We start from the raw sequence: 12,878 nt of genomic DNA, 5'->3' as shown, positions 1-12,878 counted from the left end.
AAATGTCTCCTAAATGGAGCACGTTTAGGAGATATTTACATGACCTACTTTATTATAGGCTTACCTATAGGTACAAACAATACACGGAAGTTTACTTCCTCTTTAAGCCTAATAGACCCACATGCCATATTGCTAAGGGGTCCATATTATCTGGTGAGTAAAAGCACAAAGGGGTTGTGTGGAGCACAGTTCACCATGTGACCGTATGGGGCCATACAGCAATTTAGGATTTTCTGCACACCAGCACTTTGGAAGAAAGCCTTTGGTTACTTTTTACTTTGGACTTTAGAAATATTTGTTTGTTTTATACAATTTGCTAGATTATACATATTGTGTATGCAGAGTTGTGGCACTTTAGTTGGCTTGTTGTAAGCACGTTGGAATATTTTTATTGTTTGCGCTGTGACTTGATGTGTACTAAGCACCAAGCTGCCACATTTAGCCATGGCAGCAATACCAGCATTAAATGTATGGCTTCCTGTAGTAACTGGAGGTTCCCTTCAGGTTATTTAATTTGCCCGCTCTGTGAACAGTGATCAGCCAGAGTTCATGGTGATCCCTGTGTTGCCACAAATTCAAATCCCATCCCATCCTACAGTACCTCCAACTTTTTATCCAAACTTAAAGCACACACTCCTGGCAGATGTCAAATTCTGGTAGTCTGTCCCTCATTGTAATCACTTTCTGTCTAAAAAGTGTTACACAATAATCTTCTATATTACAGAAAAAAATAATTATAATGTGCATTGCATTCATTCTAGGCATGAAATTGTGCAAAGTAAAAAAAGAAATGTAATTTACTTCACACATGACTGGTTTATCAAAATGCATAAGACTTTAGTTCAATTAGTAACAACAAATAAAATCCTTTACCAAACAGGAATAGTTAAATTCTGAGGGTTTCTACATCCCAGGTACAAGAGAATTTTATATTGTATTATAGAAACTTCCCAAAAAGCCCCGATGTTAGGTAAATCAGAACATTTATATACTGCAAATAAAACTCCTCACTTTTATTGGAAATATCAGTTAGTTAAATATAATTAAATATATATATATATATATATATATATATATATATATATATATATATATATTGTTCAAACCTCTTTTTTAAGGGCAAATTAATGCAAAAAATCATCATTATCAATTCTTTTTACAAATAGTGAACAATTTAAATTGTAAAAAATACATAAAAAATGCATAATGTACCTACTTATTATGGAGTCATTGTATGATAAAAATAAATAAAGTGTTATTTAATAAACATCCCAATTAATTCCAATTCAGTTGAAAAATTGTATGCCATTGTTTTCTATATATACAGTATATATACAGTGTATATATATATATATATATATATATATATATATATATATATATATATACATTTAAATTGTAATTGAATTTTTAAATGATATCCTCCTTTTCTAATACTTTTTTCTGTTAATTTATAAAAGAAAATTATAATATTTGCTGCATATAGACAAACCAACAATTGAACTTACTCTAATGGCCCAATCAAAGTCACACACTATTGTTATTCTTCTTCTTATTATTATTAGTAGTTTTTTAATATTATTATTATTTCATAAAGCTATTACGCATTATGTAATGCTACACAAGGAACACTGAGCCAATCCCCTGCACCAAAGGAGCTTTCACTCTAATATCCCCACCACAAATATACACACATCACTGACAGCTTAAAGTAGAACTTAAACTAAAAAATACAAAATTGAGGACAGGCAGTATTGCCTTCTCTTTTTAATGCAGAAGAGACCTACAATGTTTCTTCTGTATTAAACTTCCCTTAACTGCCTTCCCGCACTGCACATGCGCTCCTCAGTGTCGAAATGCAACACAATTAAATGACTGAACTTCTGCACATGTGTGGGATTGACATCATCTTGGGCCAGCCAATTAAAATGGCCCTGGACTGATACCCAAAATCCATTAGGCTGAAGAAGTCAGCGGCAAGCGGTGAGCTCCGGGGAACACTGGAGAGCAGGTAAGTATAGTTCTGCTTTAAGTGGAGCTCATTTGAGATAGTAAACTGTTCAATCTGCCAAAAAAAAACAGTTTCTTTCAATCTTTTTCCTGATTCCCACCCTTCTACCACAATACATGTCTAGAGGGTGCTAGTCCTACTTTTTGGTTCAGATTTCCAGGCTCCTGTGTTCCATCTCTATCTCTAACCTGATCATTAGATAATTAACCATCATTATCACTAGGATAACTCATTGTCCAATCAGCAGGCCAGTGACAAAGGAAGTTGTATTGCTGAAGCAGGAAACAGAGTTATCTTTCTGGCTGTGCAGTGTGGCAGGGAGTTCTAAACCACAAGATTAGCCGAACAGATTAACAAAATCACTTTTCAAGAGAAACAGTTCACATCTATCAGTTTCAACTGAGAATTAATCTGTTTTCCTGAAATCCCAACTTTAAAATAAAGAATTGTATGTTATCAATCCATACTCACAGCTGCGCAGTAAGAGTTGGAGGTGTCACACAAGCCGACCTGACAGTGTAAATAAATCTTATCGAATCCTCCCAGAAATTTAAACACTTGAAGGGAAAAGCGACCTTTAAGAGACACTCCATTTTCTGCCACAGAGAGTGTTGGGTCATTCTTGTTGGGGCATCTAAAATTGTTATCATCAGACAAGGATTAGAATTTTTTCAACAATATCAAGATCTTAATGTGAAGAAAATCCATTATTTTATTTTTTTACAAACAAGATTTATTGGAAAAATATTTTTTTTGAACATGCAGTACAGAGATATATCAAGCATAGTTGTATACATTCAAAGTGTTGCAACTATCAGTTGGATAAAGGCAACAGGTGCAACAGGTTTCCTGCCTAGTGGCTACCAGTGCCCAAAGTCAAGGAAGGCTGTAGGCATCAAGCAACTGTTAATGAACATCAAATAGCTGGGTTAAGCCCAAATCAGTAGGTATGAAAGAGGATATTTGAAGGAAGAAAGAGAAAAAAAGAGGGAGGGGGAGGTGGGGAGGGCGTTACGAAGTAAGCAAAAAATGTGTTTGGTTGGGTTAGGAGGGTTTGTCGGGGAGCAGAAAGTGCAAATGGGATGTTCTATACAGTGGCCAATGTAACCCTCCTAACTGGGAATTTCCATTCATTAATACATTCTTTCCTGTAGCAGTTTGCCAAAGCTTCCACTTAACAGGTGATAGAATAAATTTGGTTTACAAACTGGAGGCCTATTTATTATGTCATTCCAGACATGTCCTTTTCCTTTTTTTGCCTTGAGTCTTAGCTAAATAGCCCAAATAGCAACTCGTAAAATGTAAAGAGACTTTAACAAAAGCATGAAGCCAGTGCTACAAGTGCAAACTTTGCTAATTTCTCTGCTTTTTTGTTGTCTAACAGAATCTCAAACAACAATAGTAGATACAAAATGTAACAAAAAAAAAAGGATTAAAGCATTTCAATCTTAAACTTATTTTTAGAGGATGTTAATTTTAGTTATTTGTTTTAATCATATCAGTGAGTATTATCATTAATTTTATAATGAAATAAAGAAAGAAAAACTAAACAGAAATAGCAATGTGCAAAATCATTTGGAACTTTCTTTGTATATTTTTACTTCATTATTTGGCAGTTTTTTTTCTTGTTTTTCTTATTTTTTTGTCAACTTGAACACACTCACTGATCACTTTATTAGGTATACCCTTCTATTACTGGGTTGGACCTCTTTTGACTTCAGAACTAGTATATTTGACACTCTTTTTCAGCTTTTTTTTGCTATTTTTTTTTTTAAATAACCATAAAAGAAAGCAAAGGAAAAAAAAAGCACTATTGCAATACATTTTTAATTTGCCATTTTCCCATTTTCAAAAACAATGAGTTACACTAAAAGGGCTAGAAAAAAAAACTTAGGCTTTATTCAAATTCAAAGTCCTTAAATGTCTTTAAAAACACCCTTAAACCACAAAAACTTCACCCCCACACTCATTTCAATGCTTTTCTCCGGTAGGCAAACATTAAACAAGTATTTTCTTTGCCTATTGTGCAATAACATATGATGTTTCCATACTAAATTACATGTGTGAGATCTGTTTTACATTAGCCCATATCTTTCATATAACAACCAAGATTTTTCCTTTCTTTTTAAAGAACACAAGTAAATTAAACCTGAATGGAGGCTCTAGAAAAAAAAAATATTATATGGGTAGTGGGGAGACACCTTTTAAGAGACTCATCTTAATAAGGGACGCTTCACCCATGGTGGTAAAAAGCTGAATGCCTTCTGTTCTGGGTTTGTATCTATTGTTTTTGAGTTTATTTCTTTTCTACATGTCCCCTCCAAACTCTCACACAGCAGATAGAAGCCCAGAACACCAGGCATTCAGCTTTGTACTGGGTAAGTATGCCAGTCTCTTACTAAGATGATAATATAAATTCTTAAAAATCTCCATTGCTTTGAGAAGAGTCTCTTAAAATGTGTCTCCACACTCCCCATATTTTTTTTTTTTAATCTTCCTGCTTATCTGGGCAGCTTTAGATTTCTCATGATCATTTGCCTTGTAGTGCTTTTAGTCAAATCTTACATACATTAAATAGCCAAAAGTATTGGGACACCTACTTTTCCACGCACATGAACTTTAATGGCATAGAGCCCGTAGGGTTCAGTATTGACTTGGCCTACCCTTTGCAGCTTTAACAGCTTCAACTCTTCTGGGAAGGCTGTCCACAAGCTTTAGGAGTGTGTCTATGGGAATGTTTGACCATTCTTCCAGAAGCCCAATTGTGAGATTAGTCACTGTTATTGGAGAGAAGGCCTGGCTCACAGTCTCCACTCTAATTCCTCCCAAAGGTGTTCTATGGGGTTGAGGTCAGAACTATGTGCAGGCCAGTCAAGTTCCTTCACCCCAAACTCGCTCATCTATGCCTTTATGAAACTTGCTTTATGCACTGGTGTGCAGTCATGTTGGAACATGAAGGGGGCCATCCCCAAACTGTTGGGGAATGAAGTTGGAAGCATGAAATTGTCCAAAATGTCTTGGTATGCTGGCGCCTTAAGAGTTCCCTTCACTGGAACTAAGGGGGGCAAGCCCAACACCTGAAAAACAACCCCACACCATAATCCCCCTCCACCAAATGATTTGGAGAGGTGGTCCAATACTTTTGGCAATATAGTGTGGATGTGCACATTTGGGGTGGTGGAACTTGATTGGCCTCAACCGATAGAACACCTTTGGGATGAATTAGAGTGTAGACTGCATACCAGGTCTTCATGTTCGTGTAAAGGCAGGTGTCCCAATATTTTTGGTAATATAGCGTAGTTACATAATTAGTCTGGTTGAAAAAGGACACAAGTCCATCCAGTTCAAACAATAAAAGGGAAACAAAAAGTTAAAAAACAAAAATGACAATTTTAGCAAATTCCAGTCAAACTGAAACTACTAATTTCATGACTAAATCAAGTTTGAGAACATTTCCCAACCAAACCTACACTCCACTGTTCCCCCACTGTCATTCTTCACTCACTTCAAATGCTTAGTAGGAAATCCAACCATTTTCTGCATCGTAACCTTGTGTAGGGCTATTGTATTATTGATGTCAAGACAGGGAGTACCCAACCATTTCACCAATACAATGATGATGGGAATCCTGTGGCCCTCATCACTCAGCTATATCTAAGGAATATGGGTTTTCTGCGTATTTGTCTATTCCAGCAATGGCATATTCATATTTTCCTAGTTGCAGATCAGATCGGGTGCTCTGCATTTATTTGGCAACACAGGAAATATGATGAAATGACAAACGTATAATCATTTGAGAAGAATAATATACAACACATGATAATGAACTTACTGGTTTGTAAGGATATCATATCTGGGGCCGTAGAAGCTGTCAGCTGTTGGGGTGGCGTAGCAGTTTTTCATGACGAGCACAAATGGAGATGAACCCGTAGCTCCGGTTACAATGACACCAACATATAGGATGGAGGAGGAGCTCAGCCACACCTTGGAGTCAGTATATGGGGTGGTGTAGCCTGAATCTTGGAATAGACCCATCGTTATTGTGAAATTTGCTGTTCCAGCCACATTGATAGTAACCGAGCTGTAATAGAATATAATCATTAATAATCACTTGACCTCCGGAAGATTTACCCCCTTTCATGACAAGGCTTTTTTTTGTGATACGGCACTGCGTTACTTTAACTGACAATTGTGCAGTCATGCGACACTGTACCCAAATAAAATTTATGTCTTTTTTCTCCCACAAATTGAGCTTTCTTTTTCTGGTACAGTATTTGATCACCTCTGCGTTTCTTTACTTTTTGCACTATAAACAAAAACATTTTCAAATTTTGAAAAAAACAAAACATTTTTTACTTTCTGCTATTAAACATATCTAATAAAAAATTGAAAAAATAAAATGTATAAATAGGGCTTGGGCTGCTACCTCGGTGTGCGTCCTTATGAAGACAAGGCCAGTGCTGAGGACTTCTAACAGTCCAGATCCATGTGCCAAAGGCACCCTCCAACAGGATCATCCCACAACTATTTTTGCAAGCAGCCCTGATGAAGGGGAAGTCTTTAGTCCCCCGAAACACATTGGCCTCTTGTTATTGCTGAAAATTCAAATAAGATACAAATTACATACCTCTTTGATCACCGGGCGCTCCTTTATCCTCTTTTCTTCTACATTGCTCACAATTTGACTTTCATGTCCCTGAGCTCACACTGTCTGCGTTTGGGGACATGCACTCACACCCACATGGATGTCAGATTGGGAGCAGCGGCTATGCCTGTGAAGCCATTGCATCCCATTTGACGTAAATGGGATTGCCTGCATGGGGATGCACGAAACACCTGTGCATACCTGTGTGGGCAAACATGGCCCACCATGGGCATACACTTTAGTATGCCACATGTGAACAATGCTTTAGTAGCATATAGCAGGTATTTTGTAAGTTATGATGTGTTTGTGTGCACTAATCATGATTTTGGTGTATTTTTAGTGACCATAGCCATTTGATGAACATTTGCACACTTATTGCAGGGCACAAAACATCAGTAGCACTCTTTTTATTCTACAGGTCATGTGCTTTCAGAAAATGTATGGTTTGGGGATCTTTTCAATTCCGAAAGCTGTAAGTGAAAAACGGTAACCTCCGGATTTTTAGAGTAAATTTTTTACAGTTTTTACGGTTTTGCGTACTTTCAGTTTTCACCATTTCACAAAAAATTGCAATTTAAAATTTACAAGTATTTGTTATTTATTAAATTTTGCCATGTATGAATCCACTAATAATGATTTTAGTGTACTTTTGGCAAAAATATTGTTTTGATAAATATTTGCGAAAATATTGTGGTGCCTTAAAAATCAGTAGCACCTTCCTTTTATTCTACTGGCCATGTGCTTTCAGAAAATGTATAGTTTGGGGGGTCTTTTACAAACTCTGAAAGTTGTAAGTGTAAAATGAAAACCTCCAGATTTTTAGAGAAATGTTTTTTCACCATTTATCAAAAAGGAGCAATGCAAAAATGTACTAATATTTGTTATGTATTACCTCAATACAAGTTTCACTTTCATATTTACTAGGAATTTATCAGGAATTTTGTCAAATTTGCAAATGTTTGTATCCGCTAATAATGATTTTAGTGCACTTTTAGCCAAAATTTTGTTTTGGTAAACATTTGCTCAAATATTGCAGGGTCTTAAAAACCAGTAGCACCTTCCTTTTATTCTACTGGCCATGTGTTTTCAGAAAATGTATAGTTTGGGGGTCTTTTACAAACTCTGAAAGTTGTAAGTTTTGTGTATAAATTTGGTTATTTATAGTTTTGTGTACACTCAATTTTCATCATTACACAAAAAGGTGAAATTTTAAATTTACAAATATTTGTAATTTATTAACTCTATACAGGTTAAAATATTAGTGCCGAGTGACCCTCTTTATCATCTAACTTGATGTGCACTGATGTCTGCATTATTTATGTATAGCCAGTAAAACTTTTAAACTTGTTCTATGTTTAATAAACTGTAATAAATATTTTTTTTTTACTTTGGTGTATGTGTAATTTTATTTGCCTGGCACCCATAAAATCCCACCAAATTATCCTCCTGTCTACATATATCATTCAGGGATGGTGATGCCTTTTTGTTGACACTGTCACTTATCCATACCAATTACAGGTTAAAATCTTTTATTTAGTAGTAATTCAGCAGGAATTTTGTAAAAATTTGCTGTGTTTGTATCTCTTATGATCAAAAAATGATTTTAGTGTATTTTTAGCGAAAATATTGCTTTGGTAAACATTTGCACAAATATCATGTGGCCTTAAAAATCAGTAACACCTTCCTTTTATTCTACTATTCCTTTGCTTTCAGAAAATATTTGGGTAGGGGTCTCTAACAAACTTTGAAAGCTGTAAGGGAAAAATGAAAACCTTCAGATTTTTAGAAAAATTTGGTTATTTGCTTTTTTTTTTTTTGAAAAATATTTATTGATTTTTTCAAAATATATTCATAGAAGACATTGTACAGAACAATTGTAAGGCATGAATATAAACAATTATTCTGTATATAGAATGCATGTTCTATCTAAACATAACAAAAACAGATTTATAGGGGTCGTTGGGGAAGGGGAGGGGAGAGAGGGGGGGGAGGGGGGTAAGCAATTCACATTTGCCAGCTTGTGACTAACATTGGGCAATAAATTGCCAAAAAGGTTGATCCTACATTTTCGTACCTTTAGGGAATGGAGGCGACTTATGAGTCTATCTAGCTAGATAACCTACAATATGGTCTAGGTGAAACATGTTATTTGGGTAAATATAGTCCCGAAGTGTAATAGTTGAAGTTGATGGATGTCAAGGAGCTTCAGGTGATTGTATGCCGCCTACGGTGGTTTAAATGAAGAAGGATCAGAGGTCGGAGGAATTTTAAGTTTGCCAAGTGAGTTGGTGATGTCTCTCGTCAGGTACCATTCTGTATATCTAAATGGGTGCATTATGTCTTGGATGGTCTGTTGGGGAAATGTGGCTTCCAGGAATCTTCTCCAGCGTTTGAAAAATCGTGGGGTAAAGCGAAGATTTGACTTGATGAGGTCCAATCTTTCTAGATAGAATAATGAAGTCAAGGCTTTTATAACCGCAGGTAGACTGGGCGGCGATGTCGATATCCAGTGGGACATAATAGTCCTGCGGGCTACAAGAAGGCAGATATGGGCCCAGTGCGGTATGTTTGAAAAGTCCAATGTGGACGAGGAGGATGCTGGAGGGGTGATGCTGAATAGGCATAGTAGGCAGTCTCTATGTAGTTTGATATTGCAGATTTTATTAATGTAGGCTATCACATCGTTCCAGTAGCTGTTAATAGCAGGGCACTCCCAAAGCCTATGGAGCAGCGTAGGACGCTGCAGTAGGCACCATGGACATAGAGCTTGAGACGGGTCCTCTTTGTTAAAACGGAATGGGAAGTATGCTCTGTGGATAATCTTGAATTGAGTTTCACGCCATATTTCAGAGATCGTAAGTTTCCGGGTGAGCCTATATCCCTCAAGGATTTTGTTGGGTAGGTCCTCATCTCCTAGTATTTGAGACCATTTTTGAAAAGGCGTGAGGCGGTATTTCCGTGACTGGTGCTGGATGAGGTGAGAATAGATGTTGGAGATAGAGTAATCTTTGCTTTGCAATAGATTGTCGACAAAGGAAGGTTTAAAAGGATCAGTCTTGGGACCATAGCAGGTTTTCAGATAATTTGTGAGTTGGTAATGGAAGAAGCTGTGTGCTGGCGGTAGGGAGAATTCCCGCATCAGATTTTGGTATGGTTTGAGCTTGCTTGTGTTGTTTTGGTATAACGAGGTTATCTTCATGAGTCCTTTGGATTGCCATTGGGTATAAGCTTTATGTAAAGTGGAAGGTAGGAACATTGGGTTGCCTTGTATTTTGAGATGTTTCGAGATACTAGAAGGCAGACCAAGCAGTTTTCTGACCTCTCTCCAGGCGATGACAGTGTCTCTGAACAAAACGCTGGTTTTGAGGTGGTGCGGCAGGTTGTTAGGATTGGAGTGTAGGATGCCTGCAAGGTCGTATGGAGAAGCCATAGAGTCCTCTAGGGCAAAGTTGGAGTATTTGGACCCTCCTGTTAACCAGTCTAGTCCCTGTCTGAGTAAGCATGCTAAATTATAAAAACGAATATTGGGGAGCCCCGCCCCACCCTCGCTCTTCGGGAGACATAGTTTTTGGAGCGCGATGCGTGGTTTTTTGCTAGACCATAGGAAAGCTGTCACAGCTCTCTGAAGTTTCTGCACGTCTGAATGCCTCAGTAGTAGAGGTATGGTTTGCATAGGATACAGTAGGCGTGCGAATGATACCATTTTGAAAAGATGAGCTCTCCCAAAAAGCGAGAGGGGAAGGGCACCCCAAGCCTCCAATTCCCGCACAATTTTGGCCACCAGGGGAGGATAATTAAGTACATATAAGGAAGATGGGTCTCGGCCTATATGTATTCCTAAGTATGTTATATGATGGGGTGCAATAGTCAGCGGGGATAAATGTATCCATTTAGTGGATAGTCGAGGGTGTAGTGTTAGGATTTCACTTTTATCAAAGTTTATACGAAAGCCTGAGCAGAGTCGGAAGGTCGTAAATATTTGTTTAAGTCTATCAAAGTCTGATACGGGGTCAGTAGAGAACAGTAAAATATCGTCCGCAAATAGTGCAGAGCGGAGTGTTTGGTTTCCCAAGGTGATGCCACTAACCCCTTCGGTTGAATTGAGGATTCTGGATAAGGGTTCAATCGCAATGTTGAATAACAAGGGGGATAGGGGGCATCCCTGTCTTGTTCCTTTCGCTAAGGGGATGGTGTCCGAAATAAAATTCGGGGTGACAAGGCGTGCCGTTGGTGAGGCGTACATTTGTGCGAGGAATCTTGTGATTTGACCTGAAAAGCCGAATTTTTCCATTACCGTAAAAAGCCATGAAAAACCAATATTGTCAAAGGCTTTTTCGGCGTCTAGGGACATGATTGCTACATCTTGATCGGGGTGTGTTTTAGCGTATTCTAGCGCCATTAAGACCTTACGTATATTTAATGTGGCTGATCGTCCTGAGACGAAACCTGATTGGGCTGGGTGTAAGAGGGACGGAAGTAAGAGAGCTAGACGTGATGCTATAATTTTAGACAGGATTTTAACGTCTACATTTATTAATGAGATTGGACGATAAGAGCCTGGGAGTAATGGATCCTTTCCTTTCTTGGAGATTAGTTTAATATGAGCTTGTGTCCCTGTGGGGAGGTAAGGACCTCCGTCCCACATGGCTGCATATACATGCTTCAGTGTGTTGGGGATGTAGTCAGTCGTTAATTTGAAGAATTCCGCAGTGTACCCGTCGGGACCCGGAGCCTTAGCAGAGGCCATAGATTTGATCGTGTGTTGTATGTCTTCTAAGGTGATAGGCGCATTAAGTGCCTCCAAGTGTGACGTTTGAAGCCTGGGCAGGCGTATCTTGTCAAGCAGGGCTTCAACGGCAGGTTGATCCGTTGGGTCTGCACGGTACAGATCAGTATAATAATCTGCAAGTAGTTTGCTGACTTCGGTAGGTGAGGTAACTAACGAGCCGGAAGCATTTCTCAGAGTTGGGATATGTGTAGGACGTCTTGGTCCTGAACATAGTCTGGCTAGCATTCTGCCTGCCTTGTTGCCAAATTTGTGAAAGTGGAGGGTGGAGTACGAGGTTTTAGCAGCTTCGTGTTGTTCTGCCCAGAGATCAAAGGCACACTTGGCCCGTTTCCATTCCTGTATATTAGCTAAGGTGCGGTCTAATGTTAGCTTGTCATGAGCTAGGCGTAGGGAGTCGCTTGCTTGCATATATTGTTGTCGAGTGTGTTTTTTAAATTGTACAGTGTACGAGATAATTTTGCCCCGTAGGAAAGCTTTGCCTGCTTCCCAGAAGAGGTTTGGGTCAGAGATATGTGCTCCATTCATGGTGATATATTCTTCCCATGTTTGGTGCAAGACTTGTCGGAAGTCTTCATTATCCGCCAGATATGAAGGGAAACGCCAGATAGGGGAAGGAGTTGAGGGTGTGAGTTGTGTCATATGGATTGCGATGGGACTGTGGTCTGAGATTCTGGCATCGTAAATGTCTGGGGTGTTTATTACAGATACTAGGGCCGGGGAGACAAAGAAGTAGTCTATACGAGAGAAGGTATTATGTGGGGGCGAGAAGAAAGTATATTCTCTGTCAGTCGGATGTGTCAGGCGCCAGATGTCTACAAAATGCATAGATTCAATAGAGTGTGCTAAGGGAGTCGCGTCCGGTGTATGGGAGGGACCTGGTCTTGTCATTTGCTTAGGGAGATGAGTGCGGTCTGCTAGTGTGGACATGGCAGAGTTGAAGTCCCCGCCTACTAAATGTAATACCTCGGGGGCCGTGAGAATCCATTGAACCATGTCCTGAAAGAATGAAGTGTCTGGAGAGTTGGGAGCATAGATATTAGTGATAGCTACGGCTTTGTCACCTATGGTCATATGTAAGGTCAGTTTGCGGCCTAAGGTGTCAGCCCTCATTTCTCTGACAGAGTGTTGTAGGTTTTTATGAATTAAAATAGCTACACCGGCCTTGCGGCCCACTGCAGGGGACCCGTATACAGAACCTACCCACAGTTTTTGAAGGCGTGTTAAATCGTCTGCGGAGAGATGTGTCTCCTGTAATAGGGCCACATCTGCCCGAAGACGCCGTAGGTGTCTGAGAATGGACATTCGCTTATTTGGGGATCGGAGCCCCTTAACATTCCATGATATAAATTTTAGGTGACTCCCGTCGGCAGAAGAGGACATGGTTGGATATGATAGTTGCTATATAAGGGAGGATGATCAGGGAGCCTCCCGAC

The 12,878-nt window shown here is 38.8% G+C and overlaps 1 protein-coding gene across 1 annotated transcript in view; it reads right to left on the bottom strand.

Annotated features, from left to right (window-relative positions):
* LOC141147855 (uromodulin-like) overlaps positions 1-12,878 on the bottom strand; it is a 124,775-nt gene that overhangs the window by 3,108 nt on the left and 108,789 nt on the right. The window contains exons 14-15 of the mRNA XM_073635022.1: positions 5,844-6,092; positions 2,483-2,645 (exon numbers count right to left, since the gene is read on the bottom strand). Coding sequence (XP_073491123.1) covers positions 2,483-2,645; positions 5,844-6,092 — 412 coding nt within the window. The remainder of the gene's footprint in view (positions 1-2,482; positions 2,646-5,843; positions 6,093-12,878) is intronic.

The sequence above is a fragment of the Aquarana catesbeiana genome, linkage group LG06 (assembly GCF_042186555.1).
Source record: "Aquarana catesbeiana isolate 2022-GZ linkage group LG06, ASM4218655v1, whole genome shotgun sequence".
NCBI lineage: Eukaryota > Metazoa > Chordata > Amphibia > Anura > Ranidae > Aquarana > Aquarana catesbeiana.
This window is presented reverse-complemented; position numbering and strand designations above follow the sequence as displayed.